Genomic DNA, 27,861 nt, shown 5'->3' with positions numbered 1-27,861 from the left:
AAAGTTAATGAAATTTACACAGTAAAATCATCGCAAATATATCTCGGACCCCCCCCCCCCCCCGGCAAACACAATTATCCTTCGGACCCCCCCCCCCCCCCCCCCCCCGGTAAAAAAATTCTGGATCCGCGCATGATCTGCATGTACATGTCTGATGTTGCTTTATCACTCATGTCTCTGAAATGAATGCATGTGAACATGTGTGAAGAAAAGCCTTGCTACTGTGCGTGTTTATTGGTTTAAACTCTGCATAAATAAAGTTGTTTCATTAACAGAAGCCACGTGTCTTCTTAAAATCAATTCGATAACGAATCCGGAATTTTAAAATACGAAATCGGTTTTAGTTTTGTCGATGACAAAATATACGTCACATTTTTACGTCACGGAGGCAGAAGATCGAACTGCAGGATTTAGCAGAGGTAATGATTGTCAAGCATTCGTTTTTATTTACTTGCATTTGAAAATTATACCGTACAATTACCGATGTCAAAAGAGTAAACATGTAGCACGGAGCTGTAACTGTGTTCTCCGGGAAAATTCGGGTTGAATAAATGACGATAAAAATGATGTTTCCCCAGAGAGCTACAACTAAGCAGCTATTTGGTTTAGTTAATATAGAAGAACCAATACTTATTAAAACTCATAAAATATATGTCGATCTTGGATAAGACGCATTTGAAAACTGAAATATTTGAAAGTAGAGAAAAACTAGAGCAAAGCCTATGCAAAGTAACGAGTAGGTCTTCCATTGCAACTAAGTGAAATGATTATTGAATTGCCTCTATTAAGTTGTATTCTTATTGCATGGTAATTGAAATTTTTTATAGGCATGCACTGGCTGCTTGACATATCCCTGGAAGAGGACACCAACTAGCTAACACAGTCAATGACAGATGCCTCTTTGAATTGATAAAATTATAATGTAAGTACACATACCATTGCATTTCACAATTTAAACATTTTTCATCAACACCGCTAGGAAATTTTTTTCCATACAAATCCAACCTAATAAATAACTCAAAGGTATGGATTTCTATGACATAGTTCATTAAAAGTAGAAGTCACTGGGTGTTCAGGATCATTAATGATAATCTGTTGCATGACACCTACATGTACATTTGTATTTCTTAGTAAGTAAGTGTAAAATTTTGACATATCTAATTATCTAATGCATGTATTATATTTTGTAGCAAATGGATATAATACAAAAATTTCAAAGATCTGTTTTGATGTAGCCTGAAGATTTTGTAATGAATGATCCAGGATCCAAAAGTTCTTCGCGGAGTTCAAAGACAGTTGCAATGTGGTTGCTAATTTAGTGACAGATTAAGGTAATTCAATTTAGATAAGAATTAATACAGGCATGTATCCAGTTACCCCCTATTTTTGTTGCAGCAAAGATTTTACTTAAATTTTCATATAAAAAGTGAATTATCAAGGAGTTGCCCCCCCCCCTCAATGCATGCACACACACACACTTTTCTGGGGACTATGTGAAACTATGTGCAAGTGTACTTTAGAATATCATTTCACCCAAATGATTCAAGCTTATTTGCATAAAAAATATTTACCTGTATACGTTGTTTTCCGCTTACATGTATAAATTATATTTTTTATCGTGTATTTAAAAACTCTAATGATTGTATGTACTTAAGTTTGCATTAATATTTTAGAAAGAAGTTCAAACAAGCATTGTCATGGGAAAACATGAAAAAGGAAGAAGTTGGAGGTGGACAAAAATCAGGATGAATATATTAGAGGTAAAAATTGTTTTGTCAAATTAATACTTGTGATTGACCTTCTATTTTGCCCCCCCCCCTCTCTCTCTCTCTCTCTCTTTCTGAGAGCTTGCAAATAAAAGAAAAAATGATTAATTGTAAACTTTCTTCATGTTGTATTTGCAATAAAATCTAAATGGATCCTGTTATTCTTCAACAATATTGTTGAATAAAAATGCAACTGAGGCATTGACAAATTTTACTTTATCATAAAATGAAAATTAATGTAAAATTCTTTGTTTTTTTTCCAGAAACTATTAAAGCACAGAAGAATGACAACAATATAAATCTAAATGTAATCATTCAAGGAATTAAAATTCATTTTTAATCTCGAAATTGTCTTTTTTCTGTAACTCTAGTTTTAGATTAACAAGAAGCTGGAAATGCAAAATGAATATTTCCAAAGATCCACTGAAGTAACTGAGTAATCAATTGAAGTGATTCAAGCAGCAAGATGAAGTATATCAAGAATGAACTGAAAAATTAAAAATATTCAAGTAATTCAATTTTAAGCAATTTACATGTGATACGTGTGTAATTCATGTAAAAAACGTACGTTGGATCCACATACGTAAAACGTATGGAATGTATCACGTATGTCTAACACACGTGTAACATACGTTTCACATATGTTCATTAACGTACGTTAAACACACGTGGTACCTAAATCACGTTAAACGTACGTGAGGTCACATACGTATCACACATGTTTAACGTATGTGAAACGTATGTGGCACATTTTGCTGTGTAGTACCCACCATCGTTGTGGATAGGGAGGGACACGTCATGGACACCTCCGCCCCGCCTCCTTCAGGGTCAAGGCCGCCTGTCTCACAATCCCCGCTAGGTCCTCCTCCACGCCTATAAACCCCTCAGTCAGGAATCCAATCTTCTTACCTTTAATCCCGTCATTTACCTTAAAAATATGTACTGTTTTATACAATCACTGATACGAAAAATGGGCGACACAACTCTTCTTCATCCTCAATAAACGAAACACATTACTCAATGATAAGGTCGCTTCAAAATGACTTAATAATTCTACATTGATAAATTCTAGAGAATTAAAGGATTTAAAACGATATTTAGAACAGAGCATTAAATACAATTTGCATGGTGGTTTTAGCGTCTAATGAAATAGCATTAACTCCTACATGTCGTTTGTATCTTTCGGTAATTAACATAAAGACTGTTGCTATTGTTCATATTCCGTTTATTACACGTACATGTATACCATCATTACATTATGATTTGCAAGTATTGGATGTTGAAACATGCACATGTATGGATCGATTGACTTACCAGTTGTGAATATGGTGGGTGGGTTATGACGGGAAACTGGCGGGGTCGTTCCCGCTATCATACCCAACAATTACCTTGAACAAAAGCATTTACTTGAAAAAATCAGACGAGTGTGTCAGGATTACTTAAAAATCTATTTCCAAACATGACATTAATTCATGGTATCATTTTCACTATATTTTTTTAAAAGAAGATCCAAACATGACATACTTCTGTATTTGCATTGCATAAATCTTTAGAAAAGCTAAGACTATTTCATTTATTATGATATCAACCGAAGATAATATCCAGAACAATACTTTCGATAAGAGGGGAAACACTTATAATAAAGTGCTCATCTTAATGTCCGTATTTCTCAGCTTAACATACTAGATTCAATGCAAAAATCAATCCGTATATATATATATTTTATATATAGTGCCTATTTACTTAAACACATCTTATCCATTATGATATCTACCATAATCAAGTAATTTTCTGCTGATTTTAGAAAATTATTCACTGTGTAGTGATCCACTTTAAGTTCTGTTTTACGCCAAACTAAGTAACTTTAACTGCGTAAAACATTGCTATATAAACACGTGTATATATTTATAGATTCTTCTTCCTATATTTTAGTCCCATTCCGATACTCTTTGTACAAAAGCGTGTTTACGGTTAAAATCGCTTTGGCCTTTAAAAGCATGGAATACCTACCCGCAGAAGTTATTTGTTTACGCCAAACTTAGCAATATTAACTGCGTAAATTCTGTTATAAATGCAGGGGAGTGCGTGTCTATATTCTTCTTTCAATAGGTTTAACACAATTTCGGTAACCTTTGTACAAAACTCGTTCCTATGAAGGTAAGAAGGTAAACTAGGGTCAGCGACGGAGAGAGATGTTATCAGTTTGAATCTAACTATGTCGGATATAACAACAGGTAAGTTTCAATTATAATTTATTATAAAAGATTGGTTTCGATGTTTATACTTGCAATCTAGATGTAATGTTTTTTGTTTCTTTCGTTGAAAGTACCATAAAGTTTAATAAGCGCATTGGAGACGACCGTCAAGACGGAATATTCTTGTTTTGCACAAAATGATGAATCGTAACATTTGATTTCATACTACTAAATCTGGTCATGAATTTAAAAAAGTCCCAAGTTTCTGCTTCCACCATTTTTGGGCATTATCTCGTTAATCATATAAATACTTTTGTGTTTAAACTCTATTCATTCACTACAATAAAAAAAAAACATGAAAATACCCTTGATGATAAGGATGAAAAATTATGCTACGTTTCTTTAATGCTTCCGATTTGAATTTTTCCCGTTTTATCGATTTGAATGATACTCCATTGACAGTTATGTTTATTTAAATTAAAAACTCATCAAAAATTTATGAAAGAAAATTACTTAAGACATATTATATTACATTCCCTTCATGCAAATCCATTCCTTGAATTTTTTGTGTTTTATCTGCTTTAACGAAGATGTTTTAAACATTCCTCGTTTTAACGAGGCCGGGTCTAATTTGTTTTGCCCTAGATTTTTGAATGAAACTTTTTACATGAATTTCTACTGATATAATTATTATTTTAAGATTAAAAAATAAGACATTTACCACACCGTTTGTTGAGGGGGTCATCTCAAAATTTGTTAATCTTTAACATAGGACCATATGGGATTTTGCTTGAAATGTATCAATTTTGCATATATTTTACATTTTTTCAAAACTTCTGCCCTAGAGATTTCTTTTTCTGTTCTACATATTAAAGTTATTGCTAAAAGGCATCAAATGGTCAAATAAAAAAAACCTTTTACCTCCTGGTTTGTTCCAGGGGTCTTATCAAAGTTTATTTTTGTATGCCCAATTTCCCAGATTCGTCAGATAATGGCTATTTTTTATTTGACAAAGGCGGAAAGGGTGATCTATATAGTATTATTAAAATATTCAGACATATTTAAGTAATGAAAAAATATAGAGCATCACAAATTAAGGGTCATTTCTATAAAATACATGGTTACTGTCTTGAAATATATGAATTAAGCTATATTTAGGCGGGTTAAGAAAACGTGACAGAGGGCTAGGCTTGCTGAACCCTCTTCACGTTTTCGACCCGAGCCCAAATATAGCTTATACTTCGAGACATTTATGTTGATTCCACAATATAACATTATTTTTACGCATCAAACGAGATATTTTCAACAATTTTCGCTGAATATCTGCAGTTGAAACTATCACGCCATGGCGTCAACCAAGCAAAAAGATGACGTCACAATACAAATGAAACGCTGCGCGAAAGCGTGCGTACTCGTTCTGTACTCGGCCTCGTTAAATATTTGTGTGATAAAAATGCATATAATTTAATTCAAAATTTTTATTTCAATATACCAAAAGATTCTAATTTGATGTTGCTTATTTTCTTTTTTTTGTTTTTTGTAGCTCCGTCATTTATATTATATATTAGCCGATTTCCCTACGTAACTTTGAGCAAAATCCGGCTTTACATATATATATTTTTACAATTTGATATTCACAGTCATACTTTGTACGTGTAAATTATTACATAGCCTCATTTACTGTTAGAAATGGGGACGTTTGGTGTAAATTCTTACTCGTTTTCAGTGATAATTCATTCATTCAGATCGTTGTGGTATGATTTTGTCTGTCTTTGGGTTCTATAAACCCGTATATTTGAATTTGTTAGAACAATACGATATTTTGCTAGATTAACAGATTTCAATATTTATATCTATTCTTTTTGATAAACAAGAATGATATTATGTTATAATATTATGATTAATTATTTTGAAACTATTTTTCCATCAATTGTAGAGTTGCAAAAAAGTGCCGCCATCGTACGGATATCGGAAGAGGATATCAGATCGATATCAGAGGAAATGAGACTGAAACTCACACCGGAAGAGACTAGCGCCATCTATGGTACTTATATAAATCTATAGCTAATTCCATAGTTATCTTTATTCACTGACGTATCTAAAATAACTTAATGTTTCTTTCAATAGAAGCGATCCATTCAGTTTGACCAAAACATTAAGGTTGATTTTTAGTATGAAGCCATGGTTAAGTTGCTGTTATTCATATTAAGCACATTGTAGCAAACGATTTTCTCTAAATATTACCTTATAATTGATATGCATACAAAGAAGTTTTAAGGCAAAAACGTACGGTACATTGAAAATATAGAAATATATGAAAACTAGTCAAAGATTGGCTACATGTTATTGTTAATGTGCTATGTGTTTAATTCAATTAAGATAGGTTTTTTAGGTATTAATATACTTATAACAATACAATGTAAGTATGATAACAGAGTGGTGTGGAGAGACCTGTAGAAGTTACCAGAGAGTGTACGAGCTGATCCCGCCCACTCCTTTAGTGCGGTATCCAAGGACGCCGGGTTACAGGGAACAGGAAGATGATTCTTGGTTAGTCTTAGTCACGTGGTATTGCACATATCAATACACAGCATGCAATTTGAGTACTAATATAGTATTGTATACTTTTACATTCATTGTTTATATGTTAAGACGAATCGCAACTATACTCTGTACTTTCATAGTGTATAACACTACATGTACAAATTACCTGTCATATCTCACTTCGTAGTTTACAATGTATGTTTATTATATCTAATTAATTTAATAGTGATAAATGCTTAACCTTTAATTGTAGTGGGTAATTTACATGTATATTTTGGCAAATCAACATCAAACACGCAATCCTGTCCTGTGTTATTCTGTCATTGAACAAAATAGAATATATGTATTTGAAAGTATTATTGATGACTTTAAGGTATTACCGATGTGACATCAAAGGTGCAGAAGAAGGACTTTTGGCGGGAAAAACAGTTGCCATCAAAGACAATGTGAGTGTGGCGGGGGTCCCGATGATGAACGGAAGTAAGCTCCTGGAGGGGTTCGTGCCCGACAGAGACGCCACTGTAGTGACCAGGATACTGAATGCAGGTATGGGATTCACTCGTGTATTGAACAATTATTGCAATAACTGAAGATACTCAATAGAAATACTCATGCTTATTGCTATGCAACAAACATTATTGAATTTCCAGGCAATGTAGTTTTCAGTTTATATGTGAAGAAAACATTTTTGTGATAAAGACTGTATTGCTGGATTTTTCTTTTATATCAGGGGGTCGGATTCTAGGTAAAGCTGTGTGCGAGGACTTATGCTGTTCCGCGAGTAGCTTTACTTCCGCTTCCGGACCCGTCAAAAACCCGTATGATCCAACAAGAAGTACAGGTGGTTCGAGTTCCGGCTCGGCGTCTCTGGTAATAAAATTTAACGATATTTATTTCATAATACTAATGGTAGATAAATTAAAAAGTTTTATACAATGTGATACTAAACTTGATAAACTGAAAACCTCTTCGTTTAATTTAGCAATGTTAATAACCTTTGCATTTATTAATTTTAACACATATATTGTTATTAAATGGCTTATTAGGCAAGTTATGATCATGTAGAAATAGATACATTTCATTATTTCCAGATGTATATGTGATATTACATGAAACATCTTCATTTTGCGCAAACTAAATCAACTTCCTTCACAAAACAAGGAAAACCATGTAAAAAGTAAAGAGAATATTTAAATGGAAAAATCTCTTTATTGATTGTGAAGGTTGCAAGAAAAGTAGTAGATGTTGCTATTGGAGGAGATCAAGGCGGATCCATACGTATTCCCGCCAGCTGGTGTGGAATTGTGGGATTGAAGCCGACCTATGGCTTGGTGCCATACACCGGTGTGATGCCAGTCGAAAAAACTCTAGATCACGTTGGGCCCATGACAAGAACTGTGGAGGACTGTGCGTCTCTGCTTGAAGTATAAATATAAGTACACTTAGTTTCATAATAGCATTGAAATATCTCATCAAAAACTTACAATCAATTTCATATCAAATTTTTAAACACACAAGAGGTGCTTATGATTTTAGCCTATGTATACAACTAAGAAGACAGTTTTTTTTAAATACATGTATGCAAACTTTCGCTAATCATTACGTGTCATTATAATTCAACATGATCGATATTTGCATTTTTCCTTTTTAGATTTGATTATAAATTTCCAATTGTGTTACAGGTGATTGCTGGCTACGATGATGGAAATGACCCCCGCCAGTTTCCTGCCCTACCCCACCCACCGTACTCTAATCTGGTAGGTATATTATAACCGAATACTGGTATCTGCTCATAGCTTTCTTTCCTGTTTTGTAAGTACATTAACTGCACTCAACTGCTGGTGTTTGCAAGACAATCTCTCTCTCTCTCTCTCTCTCTCTCTCTCTCTCTCTCTCTCTCTCTCTCTCTCTCTCTCTCGTAATGTGAATGGTGGTCTGTTGGCAAAGAACGATATTGGAGCTCTACCTTCGCATCGGCTGAGGCTTGAACTTTGTTTGTGCTTACTATATGCAATGTGAATTGTTCCGATCCGCTCAAATTGTCGTTTAATTGTATTTCACCTGCATGCTAGGAGAGTGGGTTCCAGAGGTGATGAGTTCAAGTCCCAGCCGGGGCGGATGTGGAGCTCCAAATTTCCCTGTTCTTTATGTATATATCTATAAATCAATATCATTCATTAAGGCAGGTATATTTAATCTATGTATCTATCTATCTATCTATCGATCTATTTATCGATCTATCTAGTTCTATAAACTGACGAATTACTATCACATTGTTCATAACCTTTTTGGGAGTTGATTTTAATCAACTCTCCTATGCAGTTACTCAGGCAAACCGAAAGTGAAACGGTGTTTGACCTATGCACAAATCATCACCGCTGACATGACTTAGTTCTTGAAGATTCTTGATAAATTCGTTGTAATATATGCTGAAGGATTGTTTTTTCAAGGAAACTTATTTATAAATACCCTGAAACAAGTCAGATTTTATATAGTACGAACATTTTATTATTTTGTAGTCGTATGTATTCCTACGCCAGTGTTCAATGTAGTCTCGATCAGCCAGACGCTCGGTTGTCTCCGTAAATCTTCGACAAACTCTCTCTTGCTTGTCGGAGATTAACAGAGACAGTCGAGCGTCTGGTTTAACGAGCCTAGAGTTCAATATTGATTGGATCCTTACAATTTCTTTTAGAAATATTTCGATTATTGATACATAGTTTGATGGAATACATTCTATCTTTAAATGTTACACAACATATGATTCATATAGGGTTTTCTCGAAATTCTTGTCGGAAAAATCGAGAATTCATTATTCTCATAAATATGTGCATTATTAAAATAACATTCGATGAAATCAAATCTCGTCAGTACTTCGGTTCTTGATTTTAAAAGGTATGTGCTGTGAAAGAAAAAAAATTGTTCTAATTTTTACCGTGAAATGCAAATACTTAAGAATAATTCCTGACTCAAGGCTGATAAGTTATTGATAAGAGTTATCATGTGACATTCCCTTGACAATGAACTACAAGTGCATTATAGCATTTGTCCTTAAAAGAATGATATTCAAAACAAAACAACTTGATTTATTATTAACGTCAAAGAAAAAAAATGACCATCAATATCGTATAGGTTAACTATGGGATAAAAGGAAAGAAGATTGGTCTCCTTAAAGAAGGATTCAAAGACATGGATGAAGAGGTGGCGAGGGTCGTCAGACAGGCGGCCTTGACCCTGGAGGAGGCGGGGGCGGAGGTGTCTGACGTGTCCCTCCCTATCCACAACGACGGTGAGTTTTTTTTATATTATCTGATTGGCTGTATAGTATTCTTTCTTGACTGGTAGGTTAATACATACGCAATCAAGGCAAAACAATGATCACTTTGAAAATTAAAATAAAGAAATTCAAACATACACTGTTACTCAAATATAGGAAATGAAAGCATACATTGTTATTCAAATATAGGTACAACAATTCTAAATGCAACCAAAGCCAAAAAAGTACATAACCGATTTCATGCAACTGTTGAAAAACATTATGTACCGGGATATACTAGTACTTATTCGATTGAAAAACATTTTATATAATGATAGTACACTTCCATGTCAAGACGACGTTGACATTCATTAAAATTAGTTAATGTTAGTAGTTTCAAATTTCCTTGATTTAAAAATACATTGAACAATGGATATAATTAAATAAAAGATCATTAACTCAAAAAAGTCTTATTAAAGAATATATTTCAAATTTTTAATTTCCCTATATGTTGGAGACAATGTCTATTATTTTCAAGCAAGCCGAAATTAATACGATTTTCTGAATGTAATGCAATAGCGTTTTGCAAGAATTCCAGTTTGATATGGCAGTGAAGACTTTTACATAACATACTAGATGTCTGTTTATCGTGAACCATAAACAGCCAATGCACACATAAAGTGGCATGGAATCTTCTATGATGGGAATTTGATTGCTCTTCTGTAGGAAATTGAGATTATACAGTTCAGCGGTTCACCTTGAGTAACAATTGAATTATTTATTTTAACACAGGCAAAGCCATATGGTCTCCAATAACCTTCGAAGGAACATATCAAATGATGGTTAAAGGAAATGGTAGGAGAAATAAAAAAAAATTATATTAATCTGTTAAGACTTTAAACGTTCAAAATAATAAGCATTTTTAAATATTATTGTTTTATCTTATATCAAAACCAACATAATAAAATTATTTTGATGCTGTATCATTATAACCGTTTAGGATGAGTGTATGTTGATTTTAGAGTTGTTGTTGACTTGATCCACAGAATCAAAATCTTGTCAATGCTCAACAACGTGTCAGAGATGTAACTATTTAAAACAATTGAATTAGCGACAAATATACTTTAACTTTGAACTGTGAATTTAACTTTTATCCACAAAAATTCTAATTCTATTACTGTAAGGTAATTAGAATTATTTTATATATTTTTTTACGTTTTAATCATGATGATTGATTTGTGAAGGTCACGGATATGGTTGGAAAGGGACGTACGATCTTCAGTTACAAGAGGCTTTAGCAAAAGCCTACAACCTTCGACCGTTTGACTGCCCAATGACGCTTAAAATCGCAATGATATTTTCTGAATACATTCAGAGGAATTACCAAAGCAAATTTTACAGCAAAGCCCAGAATCTAGTCCAACACTTGACAAAGGAGTACAATCGTATTCTAAAGGATTATGACGTCATGGTCATGCCAACATTACCATCCATAGCTTATAAGCTGCCAACCAGTAACAATACCTTACGCGGTAAATGTTATTATATCAAAATCTATGTTTAGACTTTAAATGTTAAATAAAAATGCTAAGTTATTATTAACTGAAAATATCCTATGACGTTCTTTTAAGTTTCGGTGTAATAGTTTGAATATACATGTATTTTGTATATTTAAATTTTCATACATTTATCTGTAATAGAGACACTGAAACTTGCGCAAGGCATGGTTAAAAACACAAAGCCTTTCAATCTTACTGGACATCCCGCCCTCACAATCAATGCAGGTTTCATCGAGGGTCTGCCTTGTGGGATGATGATAGTGGGCAGAATGTTTGATGACCTCACGGTTCTACAGGTCGCGCGAGCCTTCGAGAAATTGCGAGACTGCTAATGAACAACCACATCAGTTTTTTGTTAGCCTTACATGTTTTATTTATATTGAACCACCTGTTTTTAACAACGCAAGATGTTAAAACCTGTGAGTCCATAAACAGGACAGCTGTGATTCTGAACTTATGTATGCCGGTGTGCAACTATCAAATATATATATATATATATATATAGTTGATAATTGTTGTCTATGTTTATGTGGTTAACATTGAATGTCCATGTTATACATGTTTAATGTTCCTGATCATGTGCTTTAATGTTTTAACGCATTATTTACCCAATCTAGATTAAGAAAATGATCTAAGAAAATAAAGAAAAAATTGTTCATTGTACTCGACAAAAAAGGACAGAATACGGGAATGACAAATGAGTTTGAGTAATCTAGTATCGCTCTTAATTAATTCTTTTTTAAATCAAGAGTTATGACAATTGTTTTGCATTAAGACATTGTTTTGCTTTAATTTTAATTATTTCTGAAGAAACAAATAATGCAATTCAGAGTTAATGTTCGTTGTATCAATGTCTTATCTTAGAAAAGGTCATCCATTGTATAAGATATTGGAGTAGTATTCGAATTGTGTTAATAAGTAGACACACATCACAAATTTAATTTAAAATGACCTGGGTAAAGCTTCTTAAATTACAGATTCATAAGAATTATGAGCTCAACAAAAAGAAAGAACTGACTTATTTGAATAAATATACATTGTTTTGGTTAGTATTAAAAAGAATTCTAATGCCGTTTTAAATCAGTTCATGTCAAATTAAAGATTCATTGAAATGTCGGATTACCATATAACTGCATATTTTGTATACGTGTGTATTTCCTACATAGGCTTCAGATTAAAACCACTAAAAAATTGACCTTTTTTTTTAAATTATTAAAAGTGTTTAGATTGTGATGTCTAACTTGATTAAAAAATATGCTAAATCAGAAGTCGGTAATTATTGAGATCTCGAGATCTCGATTCACCCCTTTTAAAACTCCCCATAACCATATTTAAAACCAGCAATTGATTAAAAATGAGTTTTATACATGTATTGCCTAAAACTGAAAGGTATCTTAGCTATCATAATTAAGCCTACTCCTAACGACTCAAAAAAAATGCTTTGGTTGTGTTTCTCTATAAATATCTCACTAAAAAAACTGCCTCTAAATACTTTTATTTCACCATTAGTGAGCATCCTTATTCAATATTCTAACTTGTATTTAATATTTGTCATCTATAAAATAACAATTACTTTTTCTGTCCGTATCCATTCAAAATTACGAGCATTCGTAACTTTGTTCATGGCAACACAACTATTTCAAATCTTTGATATTTTAGTTTTGAAAAAATAGCACTCCGTATCATTTAAATAAGATGTTTGTAATTGTTTTTCCAAGTAAGCGGAAATGAACTAAACAAACGTCTGGACGAGGCAGACTAATTGATAAGTCTAAATGATGAGAGTAATTAATTCTGTAAGTTAATTCACTGTACTTGGAATATCATGAACTTAACGTTGAAAGAGATTTTTGCAAAAAAAATTTACTATTACTACTGATAAGAAAACAGATAATGATATCAGAATTCTTTATTTCATATGTAAACAAGTAGTACAATGTCCCAAAAAGAAGTGCATAATTATCATTTTCTCGGCCACTCGGATATGAAATACGGGTCATTGTTTCCCTGTTCCTGTTTAATTGTATTTCAACTGATCGATTTATTAGATTGTCTATATATACAAATTTATACAACTGAGATGGTGCTGTCATTGCAATCATCCGTTGCTGGTAGGTTTGTTTTTGTAAAAGCAGTTGACAAACAATGCATCTATATATTTGTTTTTGTTCATTACCTAAGTGTACTTTTACATTATGTGGTGTCTTTCTGACAGGGGCAATTTATGATGACTTATGTAAAACAATATACTTTGCTAGAACTAGTGATGTTGAATTACTTAATACAAATGGATATTAATCAGTTTAAAAACATTCAACAGTTTTTAGTTATTGTAGCTTGGTATGTTGCTATACTTTATCAGTAATTCTTTAAAAGTATTTAGTCTATGAAAAGTATCTAGTTTGTGAAAAAAGCATAATAGTTTTTAGATAAACCTTTATTTTTCAGATTAATGTTTATAATACGTTTTTGATTATGAGTGATCAATACGATCTTCAAGATATCACGCGGTGCTTTTTGTGTGAAACTCCGACTCCTTGTTCATACTGTAGATTTTGTGAAAAAAATCTATGTAAAGACTGTCAGAAAGAGCATGTATTAGATGCTTCAAAAAAGCATAAAGTCGATCGTGCCGTTTGAAAGAAGGAAATCTCTTACCTACTGTAAAAGACACTCCTCAAATCTAAATGATCATTACTGTGAACCTTGCCATAATCCCATTTGTGAACTGTGTGTTTCCTCCAAGGAACATGAAGGTCATAATGTTGTTGACATATTGGTAAAATTTAAAAACCAAGAAGTAGCCATTTATGATGATATTCAAGAATTACAAAGATTAGACAAGGAATATAAACGGAGTACTTTTCTAATTTCACATCTAAAAGATAAGTTAAATAAAAACTCAGAAGAAATGATTCAAAGTCTCCGAGAGCATGGGGAAGACTGGCACAGAGAAATAAACACCATTGTTAATAATTTGCAAGTCGAACTAAAGTTTAAGGTCTCCAGTCAACAGTCTTTTCTCGATGATAAAGAAGATGCAGTAAAGAGCACAAGAACTCAAATAAAACAGAGAGTAGTTGTTCTGAAAAAAAATATTGGATACAAAAGACGACAAAAGTGTACTTGCGTATGAATCAGCAAATTATGAATTCAAAAAATGTCCTCCTTAAGTGAAAGTTCCCTTTCCAAGGTTTTGCAAGCAAAAGATTGGCGGAGAACAGCTAAATAAACATTTTGGATACTTAAAGGAGATAAATGCCACAATGAAAGAAAAGGAAAGAAACACAACGGAAGATGTGAATCACTATGATAATCCTGAATATCAATTTCTTATTGATGATCCGCAGATAAAAACAAGCATAGACATCAATACTCAATTTAGAGATCTTTGTAGTATTTCTTGTTTGAGTGACGAAAATGTATGGGTGAGTGAATGTAATGAGAGCACGATAAAACTCGTCAATTTTCAGGGAGAATTAGTCAAATCAATTCCCACTAAGACAAGAAACATGCCATGGGACAACGAAGCGGTAACGAAGAGTGGTGATCTAGTTTATACAGATTACGCTGATCACACTGTGAATATTGTTAAAGGTAAAAACATAGATGTACAAGAATTAATCCGACTGCAGCAATGGAAACCTGTAAGTGTCTTTTTTCCATCTTCCGGCGACCTTTTGTTAATTATGGACAGTGATGATAATAGCAAACAAAACTATTGCGTTACTCAGATTATAAAGAAAACCAGAGTATTCAATTCAATGAAAAAGGTCAGCCTCTCTATTCATCCGATAGTAATGTTAAATACATCGCTGAGAACAGAAATCAAGATATATGTGTATCAGATTGTGCAGCTCATTCAGTTGTGGTTGTCAGTGAATCTGGATCTTTGCGTTTTATATATCCTCAGGATGGCTATTCTACAACGGAGCAAATTTTTTACCCATACGGTATTACTACAGACAGCCAGGGTCGGATTCTGACAGCAGACTATAACAACGACTGTATCCACATCCTGGATCAGGACGAACAGTTCCTCCGCTACATTGACAACTGTGATATTAAAAACCCTTGGGGTTTATGTCTAGACACAAAAGGCAATCTTATTGTAGCCGAGAACAAATCAAGTAAAATAAAGAAAATCGGGTACTGTAAAACCAAATAAATTCAAGGTTCGGATTTATATGTTGTTGAAACTGTCGGTATAATTTCGCTGTTCAGTTTTATATATACAATGTAAAGAGGTTTCTTTACAGCATTTTGTGAATTTTATTTCGCAGAAAAGAGGAACCGACTAATTTAAAATCACCCCCTTCCAAACGTGATACTATTTAATGCTGTTATTAACTGTATATTTAATCATTTAAAAACGTAAGATAGATAGATAGATAGATAGAAAGATAGATAGATAGATAGATAGATAGATAGATAGGTTTTCTTATGTTGTAAATAAAGACACGTATATGTTGTTCCATTATTTATTAGTATTAATTTTCAATCGTTATGACATTATTATTTATTTTCTGAATTTTAAATGTTTCCTTATGCACACTGTGTTAATGTTGTACAGGTATATTTCCGTGTGTTTATGAAAAATAGGAAGAACATGCTTGAAAAGGAAATTTTAAAATTTGACAAGTAAAATTACATAGATGTTTGTGTTCATAGTGATATAAATTGTTTGTAAATATTGTAATTAATACAAAGTGTAGGCTTTGAAAGTATTTTTTTTCTAATTGTATACCATTAGACCTTGTCGTCACTCGTCTTTACTTTGTGTGAGTTGTGTGGTTGTACATGGACACGACATGACATTCGTTTTTAGGGTAGGCACGAATTTGTTGTACAAGTGATGATTTTTTAAAAAAATGAATGATAGCCACAATAAATTGAAAACAAAACATATATGTAATGTATTCAATAAGGAGATGTACTCTTTCAAAGTATGTTATTTAGTGGGCGTTAAAAACATGATGCGATACAAACATATGAGCATGATATCATAAATGTATAAATTTTACTTTTTTAGACAAAATTGAAAAAAAAAATTACAATGTTATATAAATGGAATTGAACATTTTTGTTTAATGTACTTCAAAACTAAAAAGGTAATTTTATATTGAAAAATTGCATATATCATTTGATATTTATTACCTTGATAATACATGTATAATGGCGTTTGTGATTGGTCGAAAAATGTTTTTGATAGTTTTGTTAATAAAACTTTGCCGGATTTACTTTTCACAACTTTGTTGATTTAACACTATTTTTAGAACGGGTATATCCAAGATAAACAATGTCCAAAAAATGTAAAGCTGTGCCTGTTTGATTTTCAGCAAACAAAATACAAATTATAAAAATAAAAATATATAAGTTTAGCCTTCAAAAGTAAACAATACACATTGAATTATTCACTAAATGGAAAATCAATCGTCTTTTCATGATTCCTTCTGCTTGAGATCAATGATCACATTTACAGTGAGGCTGGTTCAATTCCAGAAATAATTATAACGAACATATAGTCTTACACACTTTCACTGTAACACTGCTGTTTACATTTTGTAACGATTATTTTCAACGTAACACACGGACTTGATCGGTCATCAGAATAAGTATCGTAAAGCAAAGCTAGGAGTAGTGCATCAACTCCTTTGGCCTATTCCAAGTGGCTGATGAATCATTCAATCTAGTTACCATAACATTTACAAAATGTGCAGAATTGGTTAGATTAGATAATGATTACAACAAAAGTATTAGCCTAATTTCACATCTAAAAAATAAGTTAAAGGAAAAATTGCAATCTTTAAAAGGTAGCATAAGCGATATTAAATGTCACAATCGAGACACTTGTCGGTACACTTTAACAATGTACAATTCATAGAGTGTTCTGTGTGCATTTTTCATGTTCATTGGTTCAATAAAATAATATACAAGGAAGAATATACCCTCGAACCTCCAAAATACCATTTCAAGGAGGCAAGGTTTGTAAATTGTTTTTAGTGTTCAGAAACATAGTATTAAAAGTTCCATGTTTTATGTTTATCAACTCTTTTATCTTACGTATTGTAAACAACACGTGGTGACTCTCTCATGATAAGCGTGGCATAAACATAAAGGACAAAACCTAATTATGAAACCGACTTTTGATATCATTTGTAAATTGCAAATGTCAGAACTGTCTTGCATTGTACTTAAAAATGCATGACTGCTCGATTTTATAACGTTAATTCATTGTATTACTTTAAGTATTGTATCGTTTGACCATTTCTTTGCCACTATTTAATACAAACTATGAACAATATAAAATATAGCATATCTAGTTAAAAAATTCATAGGTGCTTGAGGACAGGACCGACCCCTCCCCCTCTCCATCCCCAGGTATATACCCCCCCCCCCTCACTTCACTTTTTTCCTTTTAATTATCCTTTTATGGCATATATATAATCTAATGCTTACATCTTTGCACAAAATTACTTAAAACAAATATTATGAAAAAAACTCAGCTCCTTAATATATCATACAACAAGGTTGCTAACTTCGTCTGCCAGCCGAGAGGTACTGCCGATGAATATTTGTTAAAAGGTTCTATCAAACCACATCTACCGGTAAAAACGGTGACCAATATAGTACGTAGACAGTCAATATTTGACTTATATTGACATATAGGCTCAAAACAGGTGTATGTTTTTCCAATTATATAATAAAACTATTAAGATATAATAGAAACGTAAAATTTACGGAAGATTTAATGGACTCTTATTATCTCTTAACAGCTTCCAAGACTTCAAAAATACATTTGAAATTGCAGGAATTACATGATGTTCTGTATAAGAAGTTACAAGAAATCATAATGACGCAAGCGTCAAAAGGGCCGCAAAAATATCATTGTTGTATGAATCATCATTGGTTGTTTACATAAAAAAAAACACACCACAAAGAAAATAACGAGTTGGTAATACTAGTTTTAATTATAGATTTTGATTTTAATTACTATATTTTCAGCAACTCGTTTTGAATTTTAACATTTTACTATTATTATTAAGAATAGAGTTCGATAATTTTTTCCTAAATAAAATTATAAATCTAATTTACACTACTGTTTATGAAGATAATCATTGTTATTTCAACAATTAAAAATAAATCAGGTTAGCCCAAATTTTGTCCATACAAATTTTCATTTTTGTTTTCATATTTTTGCGCAAGAAATGCTTTGGATGTCATTTCATGATAATTTTCTACCACAAAGCACATGGCAATACGATAAATTCACACACAGTCATTTCATTTGACGAAGCACAGAGAAATTCAAATACATCATTTATATAAAAGTTCATGTCATTCAGGTCTTTAGTATGTCCCGTATACAGATCCCGATACAATGAAAAACTCCGAAATTTTCCGAATATATTATAGTCTCGATAAAAATGAGTCTAACACGACAGTCTTTAACACGACCAACTTTTCATTTACGAGCAGAAGAAAAAATATGTAATATTTTTAAAAGGCATGAAACATATTGCTACATGCAAATTTACTTTAAATTGATAAAAATGAGCATACTATTAATAAATTTAAAAAAAAAAAAAACTATCCCACAGAAACGCAGTTACAATATTTAAATGTGTATCAAATAACGGACCACATCCTGGCGTTCCGTAACAATGGGAATAACTCAGTGAGGAAAATCTTTTATTCCTGGTTATTCAAATTTTAGTAAGAAAACTTCATATACATAATTAAAGACTGCTTCGTCATGATATATGTCATGCTGTGTTATATATAGAGAATATCTATATTGTGAAAAAAAACCGTCAACCATCTCAAAGATCGAGAAAACGAAATACAAATTCAAAGCAGATCAACACGGAACTCCAAAAAGATAGAGGTAGGATCAGGTGCCATGAAGGAGTGAGCATCCTCTGCCGACCAGTTACATCAGGGAAAAAATCGGTAAAGTCAGTACACAGTTAGGTGATTAATTAAGTTTAACAATAAGTACGAAAAACGTCAGTCAGCATGCGACCCAGTAAAGGATTGTGTTTGTTGACAAGGTCGTTGTATCGACCATAGAGCTTACTAAAAGATGACTTCAAGCGAGACTGTTGATAGTCCTGTTTTATTAACTTGTTTGTCTTTAGCTTGCTTCATCTAAGAAACTGTTCATACGAAGAGCATGCACTTGCGTATCGAATCAACTGAAAGACAAAAACACCATATGCAGGTGACGAAGGTATATTGCTACATGTCACAGCTTGACATGTCATACTAGAGGTAAATGTCAAAATCGGAAAAAATGTCATTATGATAATAGGGAGAAACGAAACGTTGATAATTTGGTTTGTTTGTGATGGTTAAAATACAACCTTGAGCCATCATGGACCTCTATTACAATGTGTAAATTTATTTTTGCTTAACGAGTTAAAATGGTGTATATATTCTTGAGACTTTCCGAGCGAATATAACCATTTCAACGAGTTAAATAAAGCAAATATAAAATCACACAATTATAGATTCTATATTTATCTCATACAATTTAATTAATATTATGAGGCTTTTGAGACATCCCCTTAAAAGTCCGATATTTTTCAAAGATTTAAAACTGATAATTTAACCTTGTGTTATGCGGTTGCTGTGACCTTGTGCGATACAATTTAGAACGTCATTTCGGAGATAATTCTAACTGTTTTAATGTAAAATTTAACTGCAATGAATCTTGAAATAAGTTCTTAGCTCTACATATTTTTTCTTAGAGCTTAATCACCTGATGAAATAAAAATACTGATTAGAAGACTTGAATAATAATGTTTGTCGACAAATTGTGAATGCAGATTGGTTTGAATTGACTCGAACAAGGAACAATTGTTGATGCTTTATAAAATAATTACTAGTCTTAGACTATTGATTGGAAATTAAAACTATTAAATAGGGATGCTTACTGGTGGTGGAATAAAAATCGAAACAAACATCATTTTGGTAGGTTCTTGTATTTAAACACAACATACGGTCGGTTCAAGCATATCTTTTACAACATACACCATAGCATAGCATAGCATTGAAATCTCATAGCATAGCATTGAACTCTCATAGCATAGCATTGGAATCTCATACCATAGCATACAATCTCATAGAATCGCATTCGTCATATCATACCATAGCATAGCATACAACATTCTTTTAACTCGGTTTTAAATGTTTTTATTTGAAAAAATAAATGTTTACATTATAGATTTGTGGTAAACTTTGGCTTTTTATTATTTTACTTCGAAATGTGTGGAACTCTTTTGTGTATGGATGCGTTTTTGTTCAAATCTCATAGCATACCATACCATAGCATAGCATACCATATCATTAAGCACTTAATTTCAATTTCTCATAGCATAGCATACAAATCTCATAGCATAGCATACAAATCTCATAGCATATCATTAAAATCGCATACCATAGCATAGCATACATTTGTAAAAGATATGCATGAAATGACTGTAAGCGTTCTGTTTTCATCGCGTCGTCAGAATTAACTCCTTGATAGCTATTTATAACGTGATTTGCAGTTTTATCAAGTACAAAGTGGCGTCGGAAGCAAATTGATACCGAGCGGGGGGGGGGGGGGGGGGGGGGGGGCTAAATTTATCGAAAATCTTGACAAACCAAAAAGGTCTTTGTATAATTTTGCAATAAAAAAGGGGAAGGGGCTAAGCCCCAACACTCCCGGTTCCAACGCCATACGCCTGTGCTATATAGTTATTTGGTTATGTCCTTCATATTTGAAATTTAAATCTTTGAAAAAATCTATTTTTTATCAATTTTTGTTAGGAGATAAAGGTATGTTGAAAGTACTAGCAGATCTTCGAAAATAAGTCACTGATGCGTTGAAGCGAGGGGCTGTTTGGACTGGAAGTATTTGACGAAGCATCATCCATTTGATGAAGCAAAGTTTAATCACATGGGTAGTATACATCACATGAGATAAACAATCCTCTGCGCTTGCGTGATTATGAATCGGGAAGGAAAACTTTTCCGTCTTGTGTTTAGTCAGAAAATAACTCAGTTTCGCCTTTTTAGATTTCAAGATTGTGATTTTTCATCAGTTCATATTTTTACTGTGATATTAATTATGGAAATATATATGATTCAATTTTTAATAGATATGCAATCTTTCACTATGCGGTAACAAAATATATTACATGTACGTATTGATATATAATTAAAAGTTTGTATAAATGCATTGTAGTTTCTTTTTGACACTTAAAAAATGAATTTGTTAATACTGTGAAATAAGTTTGCAAATAATTAAGGTCTTCCGTTTCCAACGGAAGACCTTATAGTTTTCGTACGATTTCTTATTATTATTAAGGTTTTCCGCTCTCAGCGGAAAACCTTACTATTATTCTGAAAATTTTTCAAATTTCTTATTATTTTTTTTTCTTCTAGACGCCAACTTTGATCCTTAATATCTCGCTCGTTTGTTCACCGATTGCTTTGAAATTTTCAGGACTGATAACATGCCGCGTGATGTTGTCGTTGCATATTTTAGTTGAGGAAAATCCCTATCCGGTTTTGAGTTATTCCCCTTTTAGTAAAATTTAACGACTTCTTTTGTCCAGGGGGTTTAGCTTTAACGATGACTGGCAGAGTCTCAAAGATGGGCTGGTTTGGAAGCTAATTCATTGAATTTGTGCGAGATATATTTTATTTATTATTTAAATGCAAATAAAAGGGGTGGTATAGATGTTGAAACAAAGGTAAGAAAAAAAATCAAAAAAATTCGCGTATTTTCCGTGTTAGTTTTCTACCTGATAAAAATATGTTATAACATGTATTTTAAAAGTTCTTGGTCTTACCCAGACCTTTCATTTGGTATACCGAAAAAGGGGCTGGCCCTTATAATTAGGGAGTTAGAGGCGTCCAAAGTTTCTTGTCAATAACTTAAAAAGGAATAAATATTTCTAATGCATTATTGAAGCAAAGTTGTAAAGAAATTAATTTTGAATCCTTCTATAGAATTCAATTTAATGTTTTCGTAATTTATAGTCAGTATTTGCAGAAACAATTGTTCTCAGTTTTGGTCCATTTTTGTGGGGGTGCGCACGTTTATGAGGTTATGAAAGGGCTTCTTGTAATGCACTAACTGATACATGTAGCGCGCAAAAATAATTCCACATAAAATTCCCAAATGTTTTTATACATATGTACATTTTCATTTCATATAGATAAACCTCTTTGACCTTATTTTTGTTGTTTGTTTCATAACTGTGCCCCTGTCTATATTTAGATGCATTACGAGACTCAGGTAACCGATCGATAGGAGAGTCGCTAGCTGTATTCAGGCCGTCGCCTAGACGACAGTGCATGTGCTTGTAGAGCTGGACGTACACGATTAACGCCCCACTGTGTTACTGTAACAGAGACATTTTGAATTGTTTCAGTACTGGGAGATGTGTTAATAAAATGGTTCCAATGCATGGTAATTAAACTCAACTTTTCTACAATACGTATACACGGCCGTCATATAAAGCACAATGTGTATTACTGACATGACAATTTAAACAAACGCGGGATTGCTCCCGATAGAACAATTCTTTTAAAGCAAAGAAAAATAATACTGATTTGCGATGGATATAATATAATTATCATCGTGGAGATGATTTTAAAAAGTGAACTTAATATTCGTATACGATAATATTTGAATCCAAAGCCGCTAGTTTTAAGTTACGGTTATTAGGGATATTAATTATGACCTGCCCCGCGTTTCAGAATTTTTACTTGCAAAGCATCTACAAACGAAAATACCAAACAACCTTCAGCAGCAACTTATAAATTATTTATTCCATACATAATTCTAAAGAGGTAATTGAATAGATTTTATAAATGCTTTATACTTGTATTCGCTATCTTCCATGGAAAGAAGTGGCATGGAAAAAATGTTGTTCAGTGTTCATCAAATAAGCTGTAGCCTTAGCAATCGAAAATAATTAACAAACTGTATATTAATAGATTGACATATCAACAAACATTCAGATGCAGAGCCGCATTGTGTTTTCTTACAAGTTCTATAAAACGTAGACTCAATGACTGAATTCTTTACCGTTTTCCGTCTGGGTTATTTTGAATCACGTGTGTACGTTATGTGTAGCCATATAGATGAACACTTTAAGTGTTTAAATTTTAAAAGAAATTGTGTACATGCAGAGCATTGCAATGCTAGGACAATAAAATTCCAACAATGTATATGATGAGGCCGGTCAGACTGATACTGGTTCTGCTTGTTCTACAAATAGCGAATGTAAGACGAAGTATTTGGGTGTTATATTTTAAACAAATATAAGTATTGCTTTCTTAAAAGCTTGCATTACTCAACAAAGTATTTTATTGGGATCATTCTTAGTTACCTTAGCTGTATATATGTACCGCTCTGTCTGTATCCCGGAAAAATTGACTACCATCCGAAATTTTTCATACAAGGTCTACAGACTTGCAGCTAACATTACCTTTAAAAATACATTTTAGAATTTGCCGCTGTTTATAAATTCATTAAAAAGACGCGCAGAATCAAGTGGTTATATGGCGTTTGATATGGGATTTATGACGTCTATTTATATTGTTTTCATTAAAATTATTTCATTATTTCAAGCTTGTGGGTGGAATGAAATCAGTTTCACATGCTATATGACATAAAGATGTCCTCTCCCCACTTTTTCTCGAAGCAACTATTTTTATAAAATTTACATTAAAAAAATTGAATTATCATGGAGTTGCCCCCCCCCCCCCATTTTGGTAGCATGTAAAAAAAAAATGGTATGAAAATCATGAAATTATGAGTGAAATTTTGAAAATTTTGGAAAATTCAATTTTTTTTTCTTTTTTTGCTTGTCAAGATTTGTTGGATGAGTTTGCCCCCCCCCCCCCCCCCCCCACTTTCAAAAACGATGCTACGTGCTTGGAAATTACTCATTTCTTTATTCCCCTCTTTAATAATCAAAACAAACTAACAAACATAACCGATCCAGATAAATATAATTACATGTATCAAAAATAAACTTAAAAAACAAACTACACATTCATCCTTCACCCACAATATTGCCTTTTCGATATTTGTCATCGTTGTAGACCCGTGTAACAATCTGTTAAGTAGGTGCTTGCACGAAAAAGAACCCCTTGCTGATCTACATTTTCATTAACGCATACAAAGAAAAAATATATATTTTGATTTATTTTTGAATTTCTTTTGATGTAAAAAAAAAAAGAGAAGAAATTGGTTCTCAGTCTCTCTTTATGCCTGTTTGTTAGCGGTTAATCCAAGTTCATTTTGAATATCCTTTTGTAATTTAAAAAATGCGATGTAAATTTTTTTCATGCAATATTTCGGATAAAGCAATGAAGAGTTGTTTCTTGAAATTTTATTAGACCATAAAATTGTAAAATGCTAACGTTGAAATTTGTGCCCGATTTCTTTCTTTTTTTTAAGGTAAAACTTTATTGATTTAAAAAATGATTCTTTGAGACAAACAAATTGACATAATCAATAAGAGTTTGAAAATCTTTAACTGCAGGTCTGTAGCTTTTAGTCAGAAAAAGAATCGGATGGACGACCTAGGACACAGATCGTCCATCCGAATTTCTTGAAAATTGCCATTATTTTCGTACGCGGACGCAATACTCACCGAGACTAAATGGTTCGTATCTTAAGATTTAAGTTTTAACTGCTTTGAAAGGTAATATTGGTTTTCTGATAATTATGAACATGAATAATTAAATAAAAATGGTTAAAATTACAGTAAAATTACCGGCATCGGTCTTCTCCGTGCGCGGATCTAGAAGGGGAAGGGTTCCAGACCCCCCCCCCCCCCCCCCCCCCAGCGAAATTTCTTTCAATTACGTGTACATTATAAACTTACCAAATATGCCTCGGACATCCCTTGGCAAACTCAAATAACCGTCTGACTTTTCAACCCTCACCCCCGAAAAATTTTCTGATCCGCGCATGTTCCCCCTCCTCGAAATACAAAATTATTCTTCAAAACCCCTTGTAAAATTTCCAGGATCTCCGCATATATACTAATAGATTCATTGGCGCTTGCGTTCGATAAAAATGCGTGTAAAACGTTTGCCAGTGGTCTTTTTACCATCGTACCGGGCATAACCACAGTCCCACTCTGTGAATAAAATGCGGCGAATCAAACTAGAGACAACGTGTTAAGATCTGTATTTGCTTATAAACATGTAGTATTATCGTGCAAAATGCACTGTTCAATTATAATTTTTTTTTTACTTTACTTGTAAAATTCAACATCTGTTTCGTAATTTTTTCTCACAGTTTATTTCTTACATAGTTACTTTTTTTATTTAGTGATTGACACTTATTAGACTTTATAGAGACAGAGTGTCATGTCTCAAGGACTGTTAATCTCTTAAAACAACATTGTGCAATTATCAGATTTTCATTTCTTTGACATCAAAGACTCATTGAGTTTATTTAATTATTTTATATCTGTGAACCTTTCACTCAGCTTACTTATATCATTACCTGTTAATTGCAATTTATTCTCATTGTTAAGATTCTTATAAATAGTTATATACAATTGTCAATGCGCAGTCTGGAATACGGCGGCCAGCCCCGGCCACGTCCGACTCTCCCAGAGTCTTGAGTCCGGAGGCCACTTCTGGCCATATCCGACTTGTTTGTAACATGTCTGTCTGTTAAATTGTTATAATGTTGCCATCGTTGAGTCTCGTCCAATAATGTGGAATCCTGCATCAATTGCCTGTTTATTTCTCTGGAACTGTATACTGGTGGACCTTCGGGAATACGGCAAACCTACCCTTCGTTTTAGCTTACGGCCCACAGCGCGCCCCAACCTTTTACCTTATACACTTTACGCCAACATTCCCTCACCCGGTTCGTACTGCTAACGACCGATGCAGATCCAGACGAATTCTCTATCACCGTAAAATCTACACGGTCACAGAAGTATAATAATTCGTTTCTCAGTGTTTACACATCTAATATTGTACGATGGTCAGCTATCAATTTTTTGTAATACCTCACAAGTATGACGCAGCTACGACGGAAAACCTAATCGTTGCTTGCAACGAGCTCGTCTCTAGTTATTAAGGTCTTCCGTTTCCAACGGAAGACCTTATTGTTTTCGTACTGTTTCTTATTATTATTATTAAGGTCTTCCGTTTCCAACGGAAGACCTTATTGTTATTGCTTTGTTTCTTTTTCACTATTATTTTTATTGGTTTTTTTTTTCTGTCACGTTTTCTCAAAAATGCTTCAGCCAATTTTCATGAAATTTTCAGATCTTATTCATGACAAAATTTGTAAGAAAAGTACACGGGCTTTTTTTGATCGTCACTTCCGGTACCGAGATATTAAAGATTTTACGTTTTTGCTTGTTCACAATTTTTCTCAAAAAGTATTTACGATAGAAACTTCAAATTTTCAGAGAAGGTAGAGAGTGAACGGCCGCAGTGCCCTTCGCATATCCGAACGTCTGCCGTCACTTCCGGTCGTCACCGGAAGGAAATGAAAAACCTTAATTTTTCAAATTTTTAGATTTGAATTTTATTTATGTTTTTATTCGATAGAGACGCTTAAAACACTTCAGAATATGAAATTCGTGTTAAAATCGATCCAGGCATTCCCGAGATTTTGAGTTCAAAAGTTCTGAAGGGAGAGTCCGCGTAGCTCAGTCATTAGAGTGTTGGACTTGTGCCCAGGCGACCCGGGTTCCATCCCCGAGTGCCGATTATTTCTTCTTCCCTAATTTTCTTTTGTTTAACGATTTTACCTTTAAAATGATGGTTTTTATTGTTTTCCGTTTTATTTTTATCATTAATAAAAATAATAACAGTTTTTTAGTACAAATATAGAGCTCGTTTTTGTCAGCAGTTCGCATCGCCGCCATCAAAGACATGCCGCCGAAGCGCCCCTGCAGTACGACCGCATTAGAGTTCACTTGGTCGCTTTGCCGGCATCAAAGAAATGCCGCCATCTCAATGACTGTATGCACACAACATTTAGCAATGCACCAACGTTATTCTACATGACCTTAACAGGAGGACTGATTAGTATTTGTTCACATATATAGATACACGCTTGCATGTATGCATGCGTTTATTGACATTCGTTGCTGATATACTGATTCCCTAAACACTATAAAAAACTAGAAAATCTCTCTCTCTCTCTCTCTCTCTCTCTCTCTCTCTCTCTCTCTCTCTCTCTCTCTCTCTAAAGTACTTGTACAGGTAACATGCAGTAAATTGGATAAAGGCTAAATGTACATTGGCGTCCAAAAAGTATACATGTATTTATTTCAAGTTACGGGATAATGTCTATGGATTCAAATAATTTGAAATTCATTGCTTAATGATTGTCTTCATACTGATTGGAAGTCAACGCTAAAATTAAAGATGGTGGACTTTTTCCTTTTTTTGTGCATGAGTGTTTGAGCCTAAGAATAAATAGATGTAAAAAAATCAATAGTTACATCTTTCAAACAACGCTTATACATTGTTCTAACATATGTATATTG

The 27,861-nt window shown here is 33.0% G+C and overlaps 1 protein-coding gene and 1 long non-coding RNA gene across 5 annotated transcripts; both read left to right on the top strand.

Annotated features, from left to right (window-relative positions):
- Positions 1-279: 279 nt before the first annotated feature.
- On the top strand, positions 280-2,114 carry LOC117686716 (uncharacterized). Its single transcript, XR_010713414.1, has 5 exons — positions 280-419; positions 828-922; positions 1,191-1,331; positions 1,674-1,760; positions 2,030-2,114. It is a non-coding gene; the product is annotated as an uncharacterized lncRNA (long non-coding RNA).
- Positions 2,115-3,733: 1,619 nt separating this feature from the next.
- On the top strand, positions 3,734-12,515 carry LOC117683202 (amidase). Of its 4 annotated transcripts, none has more exons than XM_034452220.2 (11): positions 3,734-4,000; positions 5,898-6,005; positions 6,397-6,511; positions 6,879-7,051; positions 7,236-7,375; positions 7,729-7,929; positions 8,188-8,262; positions 9,638-9,794; positions 10,554-10,616; positions 11,006-11,293; positions 11,462-12,515. In XM_034452220.2, exons 1-11 carry the CDS (start codon positions 3,982-3,984, stop codon positions 11,650-11,652), a joined length of 1,530 nt encoding a protein of 509 aa, XP_034308111.2. In that variant the 5' UTR covers positions 3,734-3,981; the 3' UTR covers positions 11,653-12,515. The 4 variants fall into 4 exon arrangements, with proteins under 4 accessions (XP_034308111.2, XP_065939118.1, XP_065939117.1 ...); XM_066083046.1 differs by having other exon boundaries at positions 3,975-4,000; positions 6,386-6,511; XM_066083045.1 differs by lacking the exon at positions 3,734-4,000 and adding an exon at positions 5,619-5,715.
- Positions 12,516-27,861: the final 15,346 nt, after the last annotated feature.

This window comes from Magallana gigas, chromosome 4 (genome assembly GCF_963853765.1).
Source record: "Magallana gigas chromosome 4, xbMagGiga1.1, whole genome shotgun sequence".
Taxonomy (NCBI): Eukaryota; Metazoa; Mollusca; class Bivalvia; order Ostreida; family Ostreidae; genus Magallana; species Magallana gigas.
The sequence above is the reverse complement of the archived record's forward strand: the minus strand, read 5'-3'. Positions and strand labels throughout refer to the sequence as shown.